Source organism: Oncorhynchus mykiss, chromosome 27 (genome assembly GCF_013265735.2).
Source record: "Oncorhynchus mykiss isolate Arlee chromosome 27, USDA_OmykA_1.1, whole genome shotgun sequence".
Lineage (NCBI taxonomy): Eukaryota > Metazoa > Chordata > Actinopteri > Salmoniformes > Salmonidae > Oncorhynchus > Oncorhynchus mykiss.
Genome location: NC_048591.1, coordinates 23,863,906 through 23,885,635, shown reverse-complemented (window position 1 = coordinate 23,885,635; position 21,730 = coordinate 23,863,906). Strand labels below are relative to the sequence as shown.

Genomic DNA, 21,730 nt, shown 5'->3' with positions numbered 1-21,730 from the left:
GGTGCGCATGCTCAGTGTAGTAGCCGGTTATGGCCGCTGCGATGTGTGTTTGTCCATGAGGCGGGGAGCGCGAGCTATTTTCACGGACTGAACGAGAGCAGCGATGGCGGGTATATTCGATATCGATTTGGATCAGCCGGAGGAAAATGTCTCCGACGATGAGCTCGAGGAGGTAATTTTCTCGATTTTGTCGCACGAGTATTCGATGTAACTTCTAATAGCCATGTTAGCTAGCTTACTAGGTATAGATAGGCCTGTCGTCTTGGTTTGTTACCAATGCATTAGGCCCAATTTTGACAATGCTACCAGCTAGCCGCATAGATCAACCAGCTAAATTAACACTCATGAGCTGTCACTTGTTCTCAGCTTTCGCGAGATAGTTGTTATACATTGCATTACGACATTTGCATACGTAACGCGTTATACTAATATTGAATATACTATTTTTAAACTTGCTAGACGGTCTGTGTGCAAAAAAAGCAAGCGTGCTTTGGTTGCTGGCGTGCAACAGTTTATTTTGGCACTTCTGCAGTTTGGAACAATATGGACTGGAGTGGAGGTCCTTATGTGGACACAGGCAGATCCCAATTGGGACAAGCTTTTAATCATGGTTATAGTGGACATCCACAGTTCTGATAGACCTATCTATGAACAATTTGCGACAAGTAGCTAGTGAATTGGTTGTATAGGGCCATGTTTAAATGGTATGAAATAACTATTCATGCACTGACAGTTAGCTACCAAGAATGACAACTTTAGCGTAAACATTTCGTATGTAATCGCATCTCGTTTAGTGCCCTTTGTCAAGGATTTTGGGCAACACTAAATATCACGTCACATGTTTTTTAGGGTGTAAAATAATTACCTCCATAAAGACTTCTTAACATTTATAACATAATAAACGTAAATTAGGGGTAAATTCCTAGGCTGTCAAGAAAAGCAGTCTACAGCTCAAGATCTGCTATCCAGGATTCTGAATTAATGATGGTATGCTCTCAAATCTTGGCTTGTGCTGACTTAATGTTTTAACTAATATTGCATTGATTTCAGTTGTCCTTGCGTCTAAGATTGAACACTTTTAAAATATAATCAACATTCCTGTTGAATCTAATGAGATGCTACTGCGGTTCTATGGCTCTGCAGTGATTTCAGTTATAAAGCAGATTTGTATTTTAATTCGCATTTTCTGTCAGACTCAGATCAACGATTTCATGGACCAGTGCAGCGGCTTTGAATTGTAAGTGTTAACACTTAGCATTATGAAGGACTGGTCGATTAAATCATTATGTTGAGTAGTTAGTAATTGTACCGTGCTACAGTCAGTTTATTGAAAGTGAGCATATAATTGCATGACTTCTTTCCTCAGCAATCTGGACGACTGTGAGAAGATTGAGATATCTGAGGACAACGTCAATCAAGGAACAGAGAACATCAGGCCGGAGTGTTTTGAACTGCTGCGGGTGCTGGGAAAGGGAGGCTATGGAAAGGTATCCTCCTCTTATTCAAATGTATTTTCATAAGATTACTTTTATGACATTTTTTAATTCCATGTCATTATTTGGCCTGGCCCATTGTGTTGAACTGGTTATTGCCTTTTTCTTTTTGTAGGTTTTTCAAGTTCGAAAAGTTGCTGGAGCAGCATCGGGGAAGATATTTGCAATGAAGGTTTTAAAGAAGGTACCTAAAAACAACATTCAAACACATTTATTTACATTTAGTACATCATTGGCAGCATGCATAGCCCTTAAGTGTCTCTCAATTTTGTCTCAAATGTAGTAAATATGACAAATAAACATTGTTTTATGTTGCTTCTGTGTACAAATATTTCCTTGAAGCCTGTTGGTGGGTAATGGTCTTGTTAGCCATCTTCGCTGCTGCAGACTTGGCTGTTAAGAAGCTGTCTCAGTCCATTAGATTTTGCACAATAGATAGTGTTTTTGCTTGATCAGTGAAAGTGAAATGGCCTTTAATGACAGATGCAGTCACTTACCACTTCATCAAGATTTTTCCAACAAGCTATGCTTAAAAAATGCACTGAAAAGCCAATTGCTTAATTTCAAACAGAACTATTCTAAGCAACATTGAGTTAAGTGTTAGCACATTCTTGACAGTGGCTGCTTGTCGTGAACTGATAATGAAATGTATTTTATCATGTGGCTTTTGAAATGGCAGACTAGCGGTAATAACGTGACTAATGGTCATGAATGTTTTGGGGCCTCGCAGGCTATGATTGTACGCAATGCTAAGGACACTGCCCATACCAAGGCGGAGAGGAACATCCTGGAGGAAGTGAAGCATCCTTTCATCGTGGATCTCATCTACGCCTTCCAGACGGGGGGAAAGCTGTACCTCATCCTGGAGTACCTCAGCGGTCAGTAAATCAGGGGTCACAAAGGCAGTTACACCAAATGACCTATTCACCAGAAGATAAACAACCATCCATTCTTTCCACATTCTTCCTGTTGCCCAAGAGTTGCTGGGGAGCCAGACTGAATCTCCTTCCATATTAGAAGTCCCAGTCATGCAGATGGTTTCTTTTCTTAGACCAAAGGATGGTTTCACCAAAATCATGATTCAAATCATCTGAATTGGTTGTCACACACAGGATGTTGGCCTTTGCATACTTTACATCAACACTTAATGGGCCTCTGCACATTACATCTAACCATAATCAAATCAAAATGTATTTGTCACATGCGCCGAATACAACAGTGAAATGCTTACTTACAGGCTCTAACTAATGGTGCGGGGAAAAAAGGTGTGTGTGTAGGTAAGTAAAGAAATAAAACAACAGTAAAAAGACATTTGAAAAAAGAGTAGCAAGGCTATATACAGACACCTGTTAGTCAGGCTTATTGAGGTAGTATGTACATGTAGGTATCGTTAAAGTGACTATGTATATATGATAAACAGAGAGTAGCAGAAGCGTAAAAAGAGGGGGTGGTGGGACACAATGCAGATAGCCCGGTTAGCCAATGTGCGTGAGCACTGGCTGGTCGGGCCAATTTCGGTAGTATGTACATGAATGTATAGTTAAAGTGACTATGTATATAAGATAAACAGAGAGTAGCAGCAGTGTAAAAGAGGGGTTGGGGGGGGACACAATGCAAAAAATTTGGGTTGGGGATAAAAACTGTTGAGAAGCCTTTTTGTCCTAGACTTGGCATTCCGGTACCGCTTGCCATGCGGTAGTAGAGAGAACAGTCTTTGGCTGGGGTCTTTGACAATTTTTAGGGCCTTCCTCTGACACCGCCTGGTGTAGAGGTCCTGGATGGCAGGCAGCTTTGCCCCAGTGATGTCCTGGGCCATAAGCACTACCCTCTGAAGTGCCTTGCGGTCGGAGGCTGAGCAATTGCCGTACCAGGCAGTGATGCAACCGGCCAGGATGCTCTTGATGTTGCAGCTGTTGAACCTTTTGAGGATCTCAGGACCCATGCCAAATCTTTTTAGTTTCCTGAGGGAGAATAGGCTTTGTCGTGCCCTCTTCCCGGCTGTCTTGGTGTGTTTGGACCAATCTAGTTTGTTGTTGATGTGGACACCAAGGAATTTGAAGCTCTCAACCTGCTCCACTACAGCCCTGTTGGTGAGAATGGGGATGTGCTCGGTGCTTCTTTTCCTGTAGTCCACAATCATCTCCTTAGTCTTGGTTACGTTGAGGGATAGGTTGTTATTCTGGCACCACCCGGCCAGGTCTCTGACCTCCTCCCTATAGACTGTCTCATCGTTGTCAGTGATCAGACCAGCAAACTTAATGATGGTGTTAGAGTCGTACCTGGCCATGCAGTCGTGGGTGAACAGGGAGTACAGGAGGGGACTGAGCACGCACCCCTGGGGAGCTCCAGTGTTGAGGATCAGCGTGGCAGATGTGTTGCTACCTACCCTCGCCACCTGGGGGAGGCCTGTCAGGAAGTCCAGGATCCAGTTGCAGGGGAGGTGTTCAGTCCCAGGATCCTTAGCTTGGTGATTAGTTTTGAGGGTACTATGGTGTTGAACGCTGAGCTGTAGTCAATGAACAGCATTCTCACATAGGTGTTCCTTTTTTCCAGGTGGGAAAGGAGATTGCATCATCAATAGAGATTGCATCATCTGTGGATCTGTTTGGGCGGTATGCAAATTGGAGTGGGTCTAGAGTTTCAGGGATAATGGTGTTGATGTGAGCCATTACCAGCCTTTCAAAGCACTTCATGGCTACGGACGTGAGTGCTACGGTTCTATAGTCATTTAGGCAGGTTGCCTTTGTGTTCTTGGGCACAGGGATGTATGTAATAGTGTCTATATCCTGTCTACCATCCCTTCCTGTCTGTGCACATCTAGAGTTACAGACAAATTCACACTATGGTATGTGAAATTCAGTCAATGTCAGGATTCAAAATGTAAATGGGTTAATTTGGTGTAGTCCCCCCACAATTATTTTGTGCATTTGTACATCACTACAATTGCATAGTTTTTTTTTTTTCTATTTCAGTTTTAATTTATTTTGTTATTTTCAGGTGGAGAGCTGTTTATGCAACTGGAAAGAGAGGGGATATTTATGGAAGACACAGCCTGGTGAGTAGAGATGACGAAAGGCAATATTGTCATACCAGTGGCAGGTTTCTTACATCCACTGCACTAAGACACTTCTTTGGAATATCCTCCACCAGTATGTTAGTTGGTGAAAGGGAAAATGCAATTTACAAAAGCAGTAAACTGAAGATTGGGGAACCAGGTGTTGGCTGTGCCTGGCACAGAAAATAATACAATGTAAATGTGGTCTCTTTCTTATCTGCAGTTTTTACCTGGCAGAAATCTCCATGGCTCTGGGCCATCTGCACCAGAAAGGCATCATCTATAGAGACCTGAAGCCTGAAAACATCATGCTTAACAACCAAGGTAATGCTGGAGCTGGGCAAGGATGTCAGAACAAACGTCCTGAGTTGCAATCATGTTCACTGCAAGTCGGACCATATTTGATGCTACATTGGCTGTAAATACATCCATATTTGTGCTTGTATATGCACTTCATGTTAGACATTAGGGCTGAGAATTGCCAGGGACCTCATGAGACGCGCTTAGGTGCTGATTCGATATGGGTTGTGATTTTCACGATTCAATGTGTATTGCGATTCGATACTGCGATTTTATTGTAATTTGGTATTCCAAAAATATTGCTCACTATAACACGGATCCCAAACCGGCTGCGAGCGTGCGCCATTGTGCATACATTTATTTTGTCCCCCTACACCAAACGCGATCACGACACGCAAGTTAAAATATCAAAACAAACTCTTAACCAATGACATTAATTTGGGGACGGTCGAAAAGCATTAAATATGTATGGCAATTTAGCTAGTTAGCTTGCACTTGCTAGCTAATTTATCCTATTTAGCTAGCTTGCTGTTGCTAGCTAATTTGTCCTGGGGGATATAAACATTGAGTTGTTATTTTACCTGAACTGCACAAGGTCCTCCACTCCGACAAATTAATCCACACATAAAACGACCAACTGAATCGTTTCTAGTCATCTCTCCTCCTTTCAGGCTTTTTCATCGTTGAACTTATATGGTGATCGCATCTAAACTTTCATAGTATTACCACGACTACCGGCAAAACAGTTCGTCTTTCAATCACCCACGTGGGTATAACCAATGAGGAGATGGCACGTGGGTACCTGCATCTATAAACCAATGAGGAGATGGGAGAGGCAGGACTTTCAGCGCGATCTGCGTCAGAAATAGGAATGAGTTCTATTTTAGCCCTTGGTAACGAAGACGCTCGTTGGCGCATGCGCGCAAGCAGTGTGGGTGCAATAATTGAATAACATGGATTTCTACATTTATTTTGCGACGCTCGCACAGGCGACGTGTCCGGTCAGCATGTGAGTCTGCTGCTGAGAGACAAGAGAGCATGTGAAAACAAGTTTTTATCAGTCATGGAAATAAGTGGTGAAAACATTTTGCAACACTATTTAAAAAGATGGGGAACAAGATATAGGATGACAAACACCAGAGTTTTGGCTAACAGCTGACTAGCGCTACCTAATGCTACCTACAGTAGCAAAAATATAAAATAATATTGAGATATATAACTTGATTTCCTCCCCATCAATATATTCTGCAGGAAATGTAATTTACTAAATGTTCTGCATATCCACCTCAAAGTGAAATTGGTGACTTGTTTTCTGTGTTGTGTTTTTCCAGGCCATGTGAAATTGACTGACTTTGGGCTGTGTAAAGAGTCCATCCACGGCGGCACAGTCACCCATACTTTCTGTGGCACCATAGAGTACATGTAAGTCACACTTTGTAAAATACACACCACCTGTTCTTCATGTAAATCTGTTGAAAGCTCTGCAATTTTTATATATTGACTGCCTCAGTCTACCATGAAAATATGTATTTAAAAAAAAAAAAAAATTGATGTTGTATCAGGGCCCCAGAGATCCTGATGAGAAGTGGACATAACAGAGCAGTGGACTGGTGGAGTCTTGGAGCGCTTATGTACGATATGCTGACTGGAGCGGTGAGTACAAAACTTCTCTCATAGCCTCTTGCTTATAATGATGTGGTAATACAACAACTTCTATTACAATCAAGTGGTGTTGACCCAATGTTATTATTTTGTTCTTTCTTCAAATGTAGCCACCCTTCACTGGTGAAAACAGGAAGAAGACCATTGACAAAATCTTAAAATGCAAGCTGAACCTCCCACCCTACCTCACACAAGAAGCCAGAGATCTCCTGAAAAGGGTGACTATTTGTTTAAACATTTTACCTTTTATTTTTATTTTTGTAATCACTTATGTATTTATACTAGTTCTTGTTTTTCAGCTGCTGAAGAGAAATGCCTCGTCAAGACTTGGAGCAGGGGCCGGAGATGCTACAGAGGTGCAGGTGAGAACAAGAGAAGGAATGGAAAAATGTTGGATGGAGTGACTTGATGCTTTCAAGAATAAACTGTAACCTCATCCTTGAGGGCAGGAGAGTTTGAGATTTTACCCCATTCTGGCAAGCACCACTTTCTGTCTCAAGCCTTTGATCATAAAACAACAGAAGATGACCCTAAATAGAAGTGTTCAAAAGTGTGAGGGGAAAGGGAAGTATTGAAATTTAAAAGCTATCATTATTATTTTCTGATGATCTTTCCTTAGGCTCATCCCTTTTTCCGACACATTAACTGGGAAGAGCTCCTGGCCAGGAAAGTGGAGCCTCCATTCAAGCCATTCCTGGTAAGCAACAGAAGAGCTTCCATTTTGTTTTAGACAACCTTTCAAGCTCTCACAGGCGTTAGACTCTGTAACACACCTGATCTCTTGTATCTATAGCAATCCGCTGAAGATGTGAGCCAGTTTGACTCTAAGTTCACCAGCCAGACACCAGTAGACAGCCCAGACGACTCCACGCTGAGTGAAAGCGCTAACCAAGCCTTTCTGGTAATACGGCTACATATCTTGTTAGGGATTACATTATTTTATTATTATTTGTTTTTGGCCTGTCCACCACCCTTTTGTTTTTACAGATTTTTCTTTCTTTGTTACATGCACATTCTAAAGACATTTTATACTGAACAAAAATATAAACACAACAATTTCAACGATTATACTGAGTTACAATTCATATAAGGAAATCAGTCAATTGAAATGAATTTATTAGGCCCTAATCTACAGATTTCACATGACTGGGCAAGGGTGCAGCCATGGGTGTGCCTGGGAAGGCATAGGCCAGCCCACTTGGGAAACAGGCCCACCCACTGGGGAGCCCGGCCCAGCCAATCGGAATGAGTTTTCCACCACAAAAGGGCTTTATTACAGACTGAAATACCTCTGTTTCATCAGCTGTCTGGGTGGCTGGTCTCAAACGATCCCGCATGTCGAGGTCCTGGGCTGGTGTGGTTACACGTGGTCTGCGGTTGTGAGGCCGGTTGGACGTGCTGCCAAATTCTCTAACCAACTTGGGGCGGCTTATAGTAGAGAAATTAACATTTAATTATCTGGCAACAGCTCTGGTGGACAATCGCATGCTCCCTCAAGACATCTGTAGCATTGTCTGTGTGACAACTGCACATTTCAGTGGCCTTTTATTGTCCCCCGCACTAGGTGCACGCACCTGAGTATTGATCATGCTGTTTAATCAGCTTCTTGATATGCCACACCTGTCAGGTGGATGGATTACCTTGGCAAAGGAGAAATGCTCACTAACAGGGATGTAAACACATTTGTGTACAGACTGAGAAAAATAAGCTTTTTGTGTGTATGGAACATTTCTGGTATCTTTTATTTCGGCTACATATTGTTTTTATTATACATAGTGGCAAGAAATAGTATGTGAACCCTTTGGAATTACCTGGATTTCTGCATAAATTGGTTATAACATGTTATCTGATCTTCATCTAAGTCATAACAATAGACAAACCCAGTGTGCTTAAACTAATAACACACAAACAATTATACGTTTATATGTCTTTACTGAACACACCATGTAAACATTCACAGTGCAGGGTAGGAAAGGTTTGTGAACCCTTGGATTTAATAACTGGTTGACCCTCCTTTGGCAGCAATAACCTCAACCAAACGTTTTCTGTATTTGCGGATCCAATCTGCTCAGAGGTCAGGAGGAATTTTGACCATTCCTCTTTACAAAACTGTTTCAGTTAAGCAATATTCTTGGGATGTCTGGTGTGAACTGCTCTCTTCAGGTCATGCCACAGTATCTCCATCGGGTTGAGGTCAGGACTCTGACTGGGCCACTCCAGAAGGCGTATTTCCTTCTGTTAAAGCCATTCTGCTGTTTATTTACTTCTGTGTTTTGGGTTGTTGACCTGTTGCATACACAACTGAGCTTCAATTGGCAGACAGATAGCCTTACATTCTTCTGCAAAATGTCTTGATAAACTTGAATTCATTTTTCTGTTGATGACTCGTCAACAGGCGCTGAACAAAATATTCATACAAATATGATTAGGCCTCTCATAGACTAGGCCTTGTAATAGAAAGAGGGTCAATCAAGTTAGGTCTGCCAAATTAATGTAGCATAGGAAAAAATATAAATCCAGCCATAGAGTATAGCCTATCATTAAAAAAAAAGGTTTTTAACATGCACAATCTATATAGAACAAGGTTGACTAAATTCGAGCCTAGTAACTTTGCTCACCTTAATTTCTCCTTAAAACATTTGTAGGCAGTACTGGTGACCATAACCCCTCTGTCATTGCTTCTGCAGGGCTTTACGTATGTTGCTCCATCAGTACTGGAAAACGTCAAGGAAAAATTCTCATTTGAGCCAAAAATCCGCTCACCCCAGCGTTTTTTGGGGAGCCCAAGAACACCAGTCAGGTATTCCATTGTTTCAGCCTCTACGGCTGTTCCTACATAGCTTGTGCAGTAACATTGAATATGCCACATCATCACAGTCATAGTATGTCCCCTATTCATTTTCAGCCCTTTCAAGTTCTCTGCTGGTGACATGTGGCCCCGGGGCCCCTTGATGCCCGGCGGATCCTCTCTATGTCTCCAGTCGCCCCAGGAGCAGGTCATGGAGGTGTCCGCCTCAGAACAGATGGAAGTGCAGGCCAGCTCTGAGGCCTCTGCGCCCCTTCCCATCCGCCAGCCTTCGGGAGCCAACCTGTCCCAGTTCAAACAACAGGCCTACCCTGTCATGGCCAAGCGGCCCGAGCATCTACGCATTAACCTATGACCAGCAGCTCATCTTAGAGGATTTAATTTTTTCTTTGTTGATATTTCTTCTCTTATTTTTTATTTTTTAAATATAAAGACACTAGAGACTATGAAACATTACATTTCAGTTCTACACACCATCACTACCTGAAGTCTCCCTCAGGCTTTCACCTCCAGTGTGCTGCAGCTGAGCTCGGCGGACTGGGCCACTCCCTCAGGTCCCCTTGACCTCTTCACCCTGACCCCTAGCAGGACTGGACCAGCGGGCCGGGGCATCACTTTGAATCTTTAACTTGTTTTTATTACTCCATTCTACCACAAAAAAAGGAATGAGAACATGTATAAAATGTGCAGTATATAAAATATCAATCTAAGTGCTTCTTGTTTGATGATTGAATGCTTATGATGAATTAATTGCTTCCACTGAACACTTGGGAGATTTGACAGTATTTCTTGAAGATTGCTTCCTGGCTCGGAATGAAATCATGAATTATTGTTAATTGAAAATATGATTGGGAGGGTTATCAATAAGCTGAGGTTCTGAACATAGCTTTGTCTTAATACAAAATAAATGCATCTACTGTGCTATATCAATGATGGATAAATTCATGAGGGCCTCAATAAAAACAAATGTTTACTTTTTACATTCTTTCACTTTTAGTGTCAATTACTTTTTGGCATTTGGTTATATTTGTTTTGCTGATAGAGAAGAGAATGTTGCGTCATGTGAAAGCTAAATGAGTACATGCATATCTTCTATAATGGTAAACATGAATAATAACTCAGTGTATTTTTAATTGTTGGAAAGGTACCATTGCTTAGTTGGACTAGAATTGCTGTGACAGACCCAGGACTATGACTAGACTTTAAAACATGTTGAATATCCTGGTTTGTATCCTGCCCAGGTTAAATTATGCTGCCTAGCAAACCTTGGTATAAAGTAAATATATTCAAGTCAGTAACTCAGCTTTCCAGCCTGTCGTACCAGCTCGCCTTGAATAATATTTGCCAGCATCAACAACCTCATGTATAAATTATTTTCACGTCCTCTTCGCTGTGTAAAAATCTCTGCTTCTGTCCTATAAACCAGCAGTACCCAAACTGAGAGCCAGACTGGGTGGCTGCTGCCAACTTCGGTGAAAATACATTTCTCATACTGGGGCTGCTGCCATGTGGTGGTAAGTGGTACTGCATGACTAGATGCACTTGTTTGGATTTTGCCTCCCAAAAATTAACGAGGCAAGTCAGTTAACAAGAAATTATTTTTTGCAGAACGACAGATTTTTACCTTGTTAGCTCGGGGATTAGATCTAGCAACCTTTCGGTTACTGGCCCAATGCTCTAACCCTACCTGCTGCCCCTAAAAACAATGATACTGATAGAGTTTAGACTCATAATGAACCATATATTTGGATTGCTGTCATACCTTGTCCATAGACAGCTTACAGGGTAAGGAAACAAATGTGATTTTGTAATTTGGGTGTATCCCTTTAAATATGAGGTATAATACTCCCCAGAAATCTGGATCAAAAGAATGGGGAACAGTTTGGTCAAAATGCACTGCGTGCACGACTGGTCTTCGCACCAATGTTCATGTATATATATATAGTACCAGTCAAATATTTTGTACACACCAACTCATTCAAGAGTTTTTCTTTATTTTTACTATTTTCTATATTGTAGAATAATAGTGAAGAGAACACATACAGCTGAAGTCGTAAGTTTACATACACCTTAGACAAAAACATTTAAACTCAGTTTTTCACAATTCCTGACATTTAATCCTCATAAAAATTCCCTGTCTTAGGTCAGTTAGGATCCCCACTTTATTTTAAGAATGTGAAATGTCAGAATAATAGTAGAGAGAATGATTTATTTCAGCTTTTATTTCTTTCATCACATTCCCAGTGGGACAGAAGTTTACATACACTCAATTAGTGTTTGGTAGCATTGCCTTTAAATTGTTAAACTTGGGTCAAATGTTTCGGGTAGCCTTCCACAAGCTTCCCACAATAAGTTGGGTGAATTTTGGCACATTCCTCCTTACAGAGCTGGTGTAACTGAGTCAGGTTTGTAGGCCTCCTTGCTCGCACATGCCTTTTCAGTTCTGCCCACAAATGTTCTATAGGATTGAGGTCAGGGTTTTGTGATGGCCACTCCAATACCTTGACTTTGTTGTCCTTAAGACATTTTGACACAACTTTGTAAATATGCTTGTGGTCATTGTCCATTTGGAAGACCCATTTGTGACCAAGCTTTAACTTCCTGACTGATGTCTTGAGATGTTGCTTCAATATATCCACATAATTTTCCTCCTCATGACGCCATCTATTTTGTGAAGTGCACCAGTCCCTCCTGCAGATAAGCACCCCCACAACATGATGCTGCCACCCCCGTGCTTTACGTTTGGGATGGTGTTCTTCGGCTCCACAAGCATCCCCCTTTTTCCTCCAAACATAACGATGGTCATTATGACCAAACAGTTCTATTTTTATTTAATCAAACCAGAGAACATTTCTCCAAAAAGAACGATCTTTGTCCCCATGTGCAGTTGCAAACCATAGTCTGGCTTTTTTTATGGTGGTTTTGGAGCAGTGGCTTCTCCCTTGCTGAGCGGCCTTTCAGGTTATGTCGATATAGGGCTCCATTTTCTGTGGATAAAGATACTTTGTACCTATTTCCTCCAGCATCTTCACAAGGTCCTTTGCTGTTGTTCTGGGATTGATTTGCACTTTTCGCACCAAAGAACGCGTCTCCTTCCTGAGCGGTATGACAGCTGCGTGGTCCCATGGTGTATATACTCGCTTACTACTGTTTGTACAGATGAATGTAGTACCGTCAGGTATTTAGAAATTGCTCCCAATGATGAACCAGACTTGTGAAAGTCTACATTTTTTTCTGAGGTCTTGGCAGATTTTCATTTATTTTCCCATGATGTCAAGCAAAGAGGCACTGAGTTTCAAGGTAGGCCTTGAAATACATCCACAGGTACACCTCCAATTGACTCAAATCATGTCAATTAGCGTATCTGAAGCTTCTAAAGTCATGACATAATTTTCTGGAATTTTCCAAGCTGTTTAAAGGCACAGTCAACTTAGTGCATGTAAACTTCTGACCCACTGGAATTGTGATACAGTGAAATAATCTGTCTGTAAACAATTGTTGGAAAAATTACTTGTGTCATGCACAAAGTAGATGTCCTAACCGACTTGCCAAAACTATAGTTCGTTAACAAGAAATTTGTGGAGTGGTTGAAAAATTAGTTTTAATGACTCCAACCTAAGTGTATTTAAACTTCTGACTTCAACGGTATATATATATATACAGTGGGGCAAAAAAGTATTTAGTCAGCCACCAATTGTGCAAGTTCTCCCACTTAAAAAGATGAGAGAGGACTGTAATTTTCCTCATAGGTACACTTCAACTATGACAGACAAAATTAGAAGAAAAAAAATCCAGAAAATCACATTGTAGGATTTTTAATGAATTTATTTGCAAATTATAGTGGAAAATAAGTATTTGGTCATATATAAAAAAAGTGTAGGTCAAATAGCCCTTGCAGAGCTTGGAGGTGAGTTTTGTATCATCGTCCTATTGAAAAACAAATGATAGTCCCACTAAGTGCAAACCAGATGGTTTTGCTGCAGAATGCTGTGGTAGCCATGCTGGTTAAGTGTGCCTTGAATTCTAAATACATCACTGTCAGTGTCACCAGCAATGCACCATCACACCTCCTCCATGCTTCAGGGTGGGAACCACACATGCGAAGATCATCCGTTCACCTACTCTGCGTCTCACAAAGACACGGTGGTTGGATCCAAAAATCTCCCATTTGGACTCATCAAACCAAAGGACAGATTTCCACCATTCTAATCAAATCAAATCAAATCACATTTATTTATATAGCCCTTCGTACATCAGCTGATATCTCAAAGTGCTGTACAGAAACCCAGCGTAAAACCCCAAACAGCAAGCAATGCAGGTGTAGAAGCACGGTGGCTAGGAAAAACTCCCTAGAAAGGCCAAAACCTAGGAAGAAACCTAGAGAGGAACCAGGCTATGTGGGGTCGCCAGTCCTCTTCTGGCTGTGCCGGGTGGAGATTATAACAGAACATGGCCAAGATGTTCAAATGTTCATAAATGACCAGCATGGTCGAATAATAATAAGGCAGAACAGTTTAAACTGGAGCAGCAGCACGGTCAGGTGGACTGGGGACAGCAAGGAGTCATCATGTCAGGTATTCCTGGGGCATAGTCCTAGGGCTCAGGTCCTCCGAGAGAGAGAAAGAAAGAGAGAATTAGAGAGAGCATATGTGGGATGGCCAGTCCTCTTCTGGCTGTGCCGGGTGGAGATTATAACAGAACATGGCCAAGATGTTCAAATGTTCATAAATGACCAGCATGGTCGAATAATAATAAGGCAGAACAGTTGAAACTGGAGCAGCAGCACGGCCAGGTGGACTGGGGACAGCAAGGAGTCATTATGTCAGGTAGTCTTGGGGCATGGTCCTAGGGCTCAGGTCCTCCGAGAGAGAGAAAGAAAGAGAGAAGGAGAGAATTAGAGAACGCACACTTAGATTCACACAGGACACCGAATAGGACAGGAGAAGTACTCCAGATATAACAAACTGACCCTAGCCCCCGACACATAAACTACTGCAGCATAAATACTGGAGGCTGAGACAGGAGGGGTCAGGAGACACTGTGGTTCCACCCGAGGGGGCCCATTGCTCATGTTTCTTGTCCCAAGCAAGTCTCTTCTTATTATTGGTGTCCTTTAGTAGTGGTTTCTTTGCAGAAATTTGACCATGAAGGCCTGATTCATGCAGTCTCCTTTGAACAGTTGATGTTGAGATGTGTCTGTTACTTGAACTCTGTGAAGCATTTATTTGGGCTGCAATTTCTGAGGCTGTAACTCTAATGAACGTATGCTCTGCAGCAGAGGTAACTCTGGGTCTTCCTTTCCTGTGGCGTTCCCCATGAGAGCCAGTTTCATCATAACACTTGATGGTTCTTGCGACTACATTTGAAGAAACTTTCAAAGTTATTGAAATGTTCCGTATTGACTGACCTTCATGTCTTAAAGTAATGATGGACTGTCGTTTCATTTTGCCTATTTGAGCTGTTCTTGCCATATGGACTTGGTCTTTTACCAAATAGGGCACCCCTACCTTGTCACAACACAATTGATTGTCTCAAACCCATTATGAAGGAAATGAATTCAACAAATTAGGTTTTAACAAGTCACACCTGTTAATTGAAATGCATTCCAGGTGGCTACCTCATGAAGCTGGTTGAGAGAATACCAAGAGTGTGCAAAGCTGTCATCAAGGTGAAGGGTGGCTACTAGAATCTCAAATATAAGATATATTTTGATTTGTTTAACACTTTTTTGGTGACTACATGATTCCATGTGTTATTTCATAATTTTGATGTTTTCACTATTATTCTACAATGTAGAAAATAGTTTTTAAAAAATAAAGAAAAACCATTGAATGACTAGGTGTGTCCAAACTTTTGACTGGTACTGTACATTGGATGCAAGAGTTTCACTCGTGACAAACATAAAATAATCAACAAGGGTGCTTTCTGTCACTCTACACCTGAAATTGTATGGGGAGTATTTCAGAAATGTATTCTGATAGCTGTAACAGAAATCTCCAAAATAATGTGAATTAATAAATATATTTGTAGACACTAGAGTGCCCTGGAAATTAAACATTATACCCTCATGTCATCAGCTGGAGTTGAAAGTATGCCACACTTCTGTCAGAGCTCCCCCAAACAGCTGTGTATGTTTGAGATATGATTCCCCCTCCTTTACCTCTATTTACCTTTTTCTCTAATAAAGAACAGGGGAAAACTTGCAAAAATGCAAACATTTAGTAAAACTGTCCTATTGTGCCCTGTTTTGTTGACATATTGTGCAGTAGTTCTGTCTTTTTATTTAACTAGGCAAGTCCGTTCAGAACAGATTCTTATTTACAATGACATCCTAGGAACAGTGGGTTAATTTAACTGCCTTGTTTAGTGGTGTCTTTTTATTTAACTAGGCAAGTCCGTTCAGAACAGATTCTTATTTACAATGACAGCCTAGGAACAGTGGGTTAATTTAACTGCCTTGTTTAGGGGCAGAACGACTGATTTGTACCTTGTCAGCTCAGGAATTCGATCAAGCAACCTTTCGGTTACTGGCCCAACGCTCTAACCACTTGGCTACCTGAGGAGGATTACCTGTGATTGACTGACTGGGACCAGAATGAGAGGTTCCGTTTTTTTTACTATTTCCATTAGATTATGGCTGGCTGGAGCCTGAAAGCATAATGATCATTATAGGATGAGTTGGCTTGATACAAAGATGTCATTGGTTTGATCAGTAAACTCAGTTACGAGCTATCAGTTATAGTGTGACCCCCCCCCCCCACCCCACCATTGCCACAAATTGGCCAATGGGAGTTGGGAGGCAGAGTTGTCCTCTTGGCCGCCATTAAAGAATTCAAGCCTTGAATTCAAATGGCAACCTGCAGGACCCGAGAATCAGTAAACGCAAATGCTTACCCTTACTGGACATTTACATCATGATGTCAGTATTTTAGTGAAAGTTTTGATAGTTTTATCGGATTCCGGCGACTATGGGGAATATAAGGGTGGTGTTAGCTAACTGTTTTATTTAGTCTGACTTGGCTATGTTAGCTAGATAGCTTAACTCAGGGAGGGGAGCGTTTCTTTGCTCTGAACTTGTTTTAGATTACATCACTTCATGGTGAGGCTGTGGTATGGTTCGTGTAGTTATTTTAGTTAACGTATTATGAAGTAAAGTAAGAAAACGGACTCGCTGTTAGCGTAGAAAGCTAACTAGCTAGTTGTGCTAGCTGGCTATTAAGACAGCGAGACTGTTTAGCAAGCAAGAAGCTAGCATAGTGGCTAGGCATCAACCGGTTGTATAAATAACTAGCAAGTTAGCATCTTAGTTTTCTGGGTTAGTTGGCTAAATACTCAATATCCAGATCAAATAACTTAGCTGAATATTGCTCTTCTCGGTAACTGAGACGATGGATTGTTCAACCACGCTGTGAGGATGAGTTCATGTTTTGTACCAAACGGGGCCAGTTTAGAGGACTGCCACTCCAACCTATTTTGCCTGGTGAGTGATTAAACTATGTTGGCATGCTAACGTTAGCTAGCTCAAACTGAGGCCATAAAGCCATTTTGGCTAGGCAGACAGCAAGCTAAACCGCTTGACTGCAGCTGACTGGAGGCGTCAAGGCCTGTTCTAGATTACTGTCTAATGCAATTTTGCAAGTGACTTAACTGTAGTTAGCTAACATTAATACTTTGTTGATACGATGTTAGTTTATAGCAGTTGAAGTACACCAGATTCAACTACAAACATTCTTACTTAGCTAGCAATCATTTCGCTAGCTAGCTAATGTTGGCTAACTGGCATGCAATGTTCAGGTTATTTTGTGAGGTTGTCTGTCATTGTGAGATGTTAATGATTCTTCTTCACCTCATTACCATTAGCTATATATTTGATTTCAATTTCTTCTATCCAACTAACTATTTCTTAGCAACAAGTCAGTGTACATTTGCGTTTGTTTACAACTTGATGCTTGGTTAGTTAGTTATGGCTAACTTTTTAGGCCAACAATATGAGTCAGCCTATGACTAGGTCTACAGTATTGTTTTCTTCAGTGAGCATTCCTATCACCAGTGCTGTCAACTACAACTCATGAAGCTAGTGAGTTGCACACTTCCTCATTGTAGTGTTATGTGGTACTCCCTTATGGATAGAACTTTCAACGGGGTACTAAGACAAGTGTACCTTATATCAACTATAGGCCAATAGTTTTAGTGATTCTGAAACTGTATATTTTATTAAAACTAGGATATAATAAATGTCTTGTCATATTTTGAATTGATTCTATATTCTTGTTCTAGAAAATGTTGCATAGCATTCGAAGCTATTCTATATTGAATATTCTAGGTAATAACCATTGGCACTAAATACTTTGCTATAAATGGGTTTCCCACCCTTTGAACCCTAAAGACTAATGATTTGGAAGGTTAGGTTGCACACAAAGGAACAACTGCATCCTTTACATTTTGTATTTGGAGGAACTTCACACTGGTTAGATAAAGCAGCTGTTAAAGTTGTCCCAGGAGTTAGGCTACTACTGCACTGCTTTACATTCAGCCGGCTTGCCTCTTGTCTCTGGGCCAATCCCAAATGGACCCTACGTACTTTCGAAGATCTTGCAAGGAATATGGTGAAACTTCCATCGAGCCTATCAGAGGGCAAGGTAGAGCGATTACCATATTAGTTGCACCTGTGAAATCCTCTCAGATCTCTACAAGTGCATAGGTTCTAGTGTCCATTTGGGATTGGACCTCTGTCTCAGCTCTCTTTTTTTCTCACCCCATCCCCCAGGCTGACCTGACTGGGATAAAATGGCGACGTTTTGTGTGGCAGGGGCCCACCTCCTCGCCCATCCTCTTTCCCGTGACAGAGGAAGACCCCATCCTGTGCAGCTTCAGCCGGTGCCTGGCGGCCGATGTGCTAAGCGTGTGGCGGAGGCACCACACCCCGGGGCGCCGTGAGCTCTGGCTCTTCTGGTGGGGGGATGACCCCAGCTTCGCCGAACTCATCCACCACGATCTGTCAAGTAAGGGCAAGCCTCTGCTACGGGAAGGTTATGTTTGTGGCTCACTTGGAGTTAGGATAAACTCTGACTTTTGGAGAGAGGCTGCCAGTCATGCAAGGCACTGCTCAGATGAGTTGTCCAGTAGTCCACAGCCTGATGCACTTCAATGACTACCTGCATCTTTCACTACCAAAAGATGCAAGTAGTTTGCATGTCGGGCCTACAGTTTTAAGGTCTACTTGTTGTTGGGGGGGGGGGGGGGTTGCACACCATGATACTGGTCAGCTGAAAGCCTAAATCATAATATCTCCCATCTGCTTTTTCATTGGAGTCGCAGCTCCTGTTACAGTAGTTAGCTGCCTACAGGGTGAAGCTAAGTGGCTGCTTATATAATGTTACTTACCCTACATTATTCATCTCATATGCATACGTATATACTGTACTCTATATCATCGACTGTATCCTTATGTAATACATGTATCACTAGCCACTTTAACTATGCCACTTTGTTTACATACTCATCTCATATGTATATACTGTACTCGATACCATCTACTGTATCTTGACTATGCTGCTCTGTACCATCACTCATTCATATATCCTTATGTACATATTCTTTATCCCCTCACACTGTGTACAAGACAGTAGTTTTGGAATTGTTAGTTAGATTACTTGTTGGTTATTACTGCATTGTCGGAACTAGAAGCACAAGCATTTCGCTACACTCGCATTAACATCTGCTAACCATGTGTATGTGACAAATAAAATTTGATTTGATTTTGGTGGCTAGATCTTATAGTCCTTGCCACTGATAAAACAAAGTGAACATTTTTGTTTATCTATCCTACACTAGTCAGGTGAAATTACCTTTTGTATCCCCACCACCCGTCAAACTGTTGCAACAGTTAATTGTGAAAGCTTAAAGGGAAACTCCACTCAAATTATCTTTTGGATATAATGCATCATGATTGCGTGGGTGGTGACACTTTGCTTCTTGAATGTCCATGAAAGCTACACAGTTTGACTGCTGTTTTTTAGTGGATTTTTCCTAACATATTATTTCCATAGTTGCATAATGTGTTGAGTTTCATCGTAAACATTGTTTGAATCTTGTTTGAATCTTGTTTGAACCCATAACAAACGGCAACACCACCAATCCTTCAGTTCTTGTTTACAGTTTAAAGTTGTGATGTTGATGGAGCATTCAGCAGCTATTTGACTGTCTTTGCTCTCTCCCTGGCTCAGGTGAAGAGGAAGGCGAGTGGGAGAGCGGGTTGTCCTACGAGTGCCGCACACTCCTGTTCAAAGCTGTACACAACCTGCTGGAGCGTTGCCTCATGAACCGCAGCTTTGTCCGTATTGGCAAGTGGTTTGTCAAGCCCTACGAGAAGGATGAGAAGCCCATCAGTAAGAGGTAAGAGTCCCCATATTAACCCTCTTCTGTAACCAGTGTATTGATATCTTCATCAGTTTTGCGGAGTGCTCTGGTGACTTTCTAATACATTTCTACAGCAGTTCAACCAGGCATCCTGATCCAGTGTAATTCCTTATTGGTTTTAGTAATGTATTGCACTGGATTAAAAACATCTGCCAAGAATAGTAAATTGGTTGGCCACAAATGTAGGCCTATAGTAAATTGAGTGAATGCCAATGGAAGGTGTTAATGATGTGAATTAATGTCTTGTGTGAAATTCAGCCATTTCTGACATGCTGAACACACTGCTCGTGTTACAAAATAAATGTACACGTTATTCGACTATTTCATCCAAACTGCTCGCGTCATTGAGTGTCTCCATAGCCAGGCTCTAAAATATAACTTTGTTCTATTTTGACGTGCTGCAAGCCCCACCTCTCCATTCTCCTCATTGTTTTTTTTGGATCATATACCCATGTGGGTGATTGAAAGATGAATAATTGTCGGAGTAGAGGACCTTATGCGTTTCATGTAAAATAACCCAAGGTTTTTATCCCAGGACAAATTAGCAAGCAACACCAAGCTAGCTAGCTGAATTGCAATGAATGTTTCATGTGTTTCGACCTGTCCCCAAATGAGTATAGTTGGTTCAGGGTTCGTTTTGATATTTCAACCTGCGTGTCCTGATCGCATCTGGTGTGGATGGACAAAATCAACATTTGTGCGATGGCGGACCCACGCGCATGCCTGATCTTGTCAGCATGTGAATGTGATAGTTTTCCTTTTACTTGATGTTCGGGCATGTGCTTTGTAACACACAGGCCATAGAAATGTACACACTTTGTCAGTGACTCCCTATCTGACGCTTTTGTCTCTTATGATTTATTCTTGAAATAAACCCTGAGGTTCGTTGGATTGATGGATTCATTGAAATCCCCCTAGGACACTTGGCTCTTCAAAGGCAGCATATGTTTAGTATCCGTTCACACATCAGTATCCTTTTCTGTTAATAGCTCTGCTGGATTACTTCTTGGATGTCTGGAGAGTTTCCTGTTGTCCGTAGATAGTATTTTAGTGGGGGCAGGTGAATGTATGCTTGTTCACGTGAGTCAGCCCTGCACAGATTCTGATCTATAAATTACCTCAGATTCCAGACAACTACTACACTGCCATTAGATAATTTGGGAACATTAGGGAATCTATGTGGTGCCTTTTCTCAGGTTGAACAAGCAGCAGATAATTATTTTCTGCTGCTGTGATTAGACATGCATACTGTATTAATTTTTGCCCTGTTATGCGTCAGCATGCTTTAGTTTTCCTGGCGGCTAGGCTGACCAAACGAGTGTGCTCGCCTTTAAAAGAACTTAGCTTGAAAAACAAGAAAAAAGCACCAATAGTACTGTTTGTAAATTTGAGACGCTGTAGCAAGTATACACTTCCTCAAAATAGTCAGAATTATTCAAATAAATCTGTCATTCATTCTGAGGTTTTTGCAGAGAAGATCTTAGTCGAGCAATTTTACATCTAAGATGTTTGGTGCAGTATTTCTCAATGAATAAAATGTGCGGGAAAACAAACAAATACTTAATTGAACAATCCCTACTGTTGACCAAACCTAGATGAAGAGGCATAGACATTGGCTTGCGCCCTACATTTTTTTTGCCTTAACAGCTTATGTAGTCATAATATATGCAAGAACTCTTCGGCTGGGAAGCATGCAGGTGCCTTTAAGTGGAATGACACCACAGTTTTGGCTTCCCCCTGCACTCAAATGGGGCCTGGGGGAATCCTGGAGAGCCCTAATGGGCTAATTTGAGCCCTGCCTGTTTTGCCTGCCCTGCTAATTCAAGCAGTGCATGATCACTGGGGTGTTAAGCTGTCATGGTGTGTTTACGGGTGTGAAGTGTGTGAGAATTGGCCACAATGTTCAGGATGAAGACCTCTACAAGTGGGTGTTGAAGAAGAGCAGTGCCTCCTTGGACTTGGTGAAAATGAGTTGGTGTGTGAGTGAGATTCAGC

General features: G+C 41.6%; 2 protein-coding genes across 5 annotated transcripts in view; both read left to right on the top strand.

Annotated features, from left to right (window-relative positions):
• Positions 1 to 13: 13 nt before the first annotated feature.
• Positions 14 to 10,301, top strand: LOC110507821 (ribosomal protein S6 kinase beta-1). 4 transcript variants are annotated; one of them, XM_021588107.2, is made up of 15 exons: positions 14 to 172; positions 1,194 to 1,237; positions 1,367 to 1,487; positions 1,609 to 1,677; positions 2,224 to 2,371; positions 4,491 to 4,548; positions 4,772 to 4,872; positions 6,180 to 6,270; positions 6,411 to 6,501; positions 6,621 to 6,728; positions 6,810 to 6,872; positions 7,130 to 7,207; positions 7,304 to 7,411; positions 9,198 to 9,310; positions 9,416 to 10,301. In XM_021588107.2, exons 1-15 carry the CDS (start codon positions 104 to 106, stop codon positions 9,669 to 9,671), a joined length of 1,518 nt encoding a protein of 505 aa, XP_021443782.2. In that variant the 5' UTR covers positions 14 to 103; the 3' UTR covers positions 9,672 to 10,301. The 4 variants fall into 4 exon arrangements, with proteins under 4 accessions (XP_021443782.2, XP_021443785.2, XP_021443783.2 ...); XM_036965834.1 differs by lacking the exon at positions 14 to 172 and adding an exon at positions 553 to 987; XM_021588110.2 differs by lacking the exon at positions 7,304 to 7,411.
• Positions 10,302 to 16,087: 5,786 nt separating this feature from the next.
• Positions 16,088 to 21,730, top strand: part of LOC110507820 (mediator of RNA polymerase II transcription subunit 13-like) — a 32,267-nt gene continuing 26,624 nt past the window's right edge. Inside the window, exons 1-3 of the mRNA XM_036964820.1 lie at positions 16,088 to 16,796; positions 18,084 to 18,318; positions 19,543 to 19,711. Coding sequence (XP_036820715.1) covers positions 16,731 to 16,796; positions 18,084 to 18,318; positions 19,543 to 19,711 — 470 coding nt within the window. The 5' untranslated portion in view covers positions 16,088 to 16,730. The remainder of the gene's footprint in view (positions 16,797 to 18,083; positions 18,319 to 19,542; positions 19,712 to 21,730) is intronic.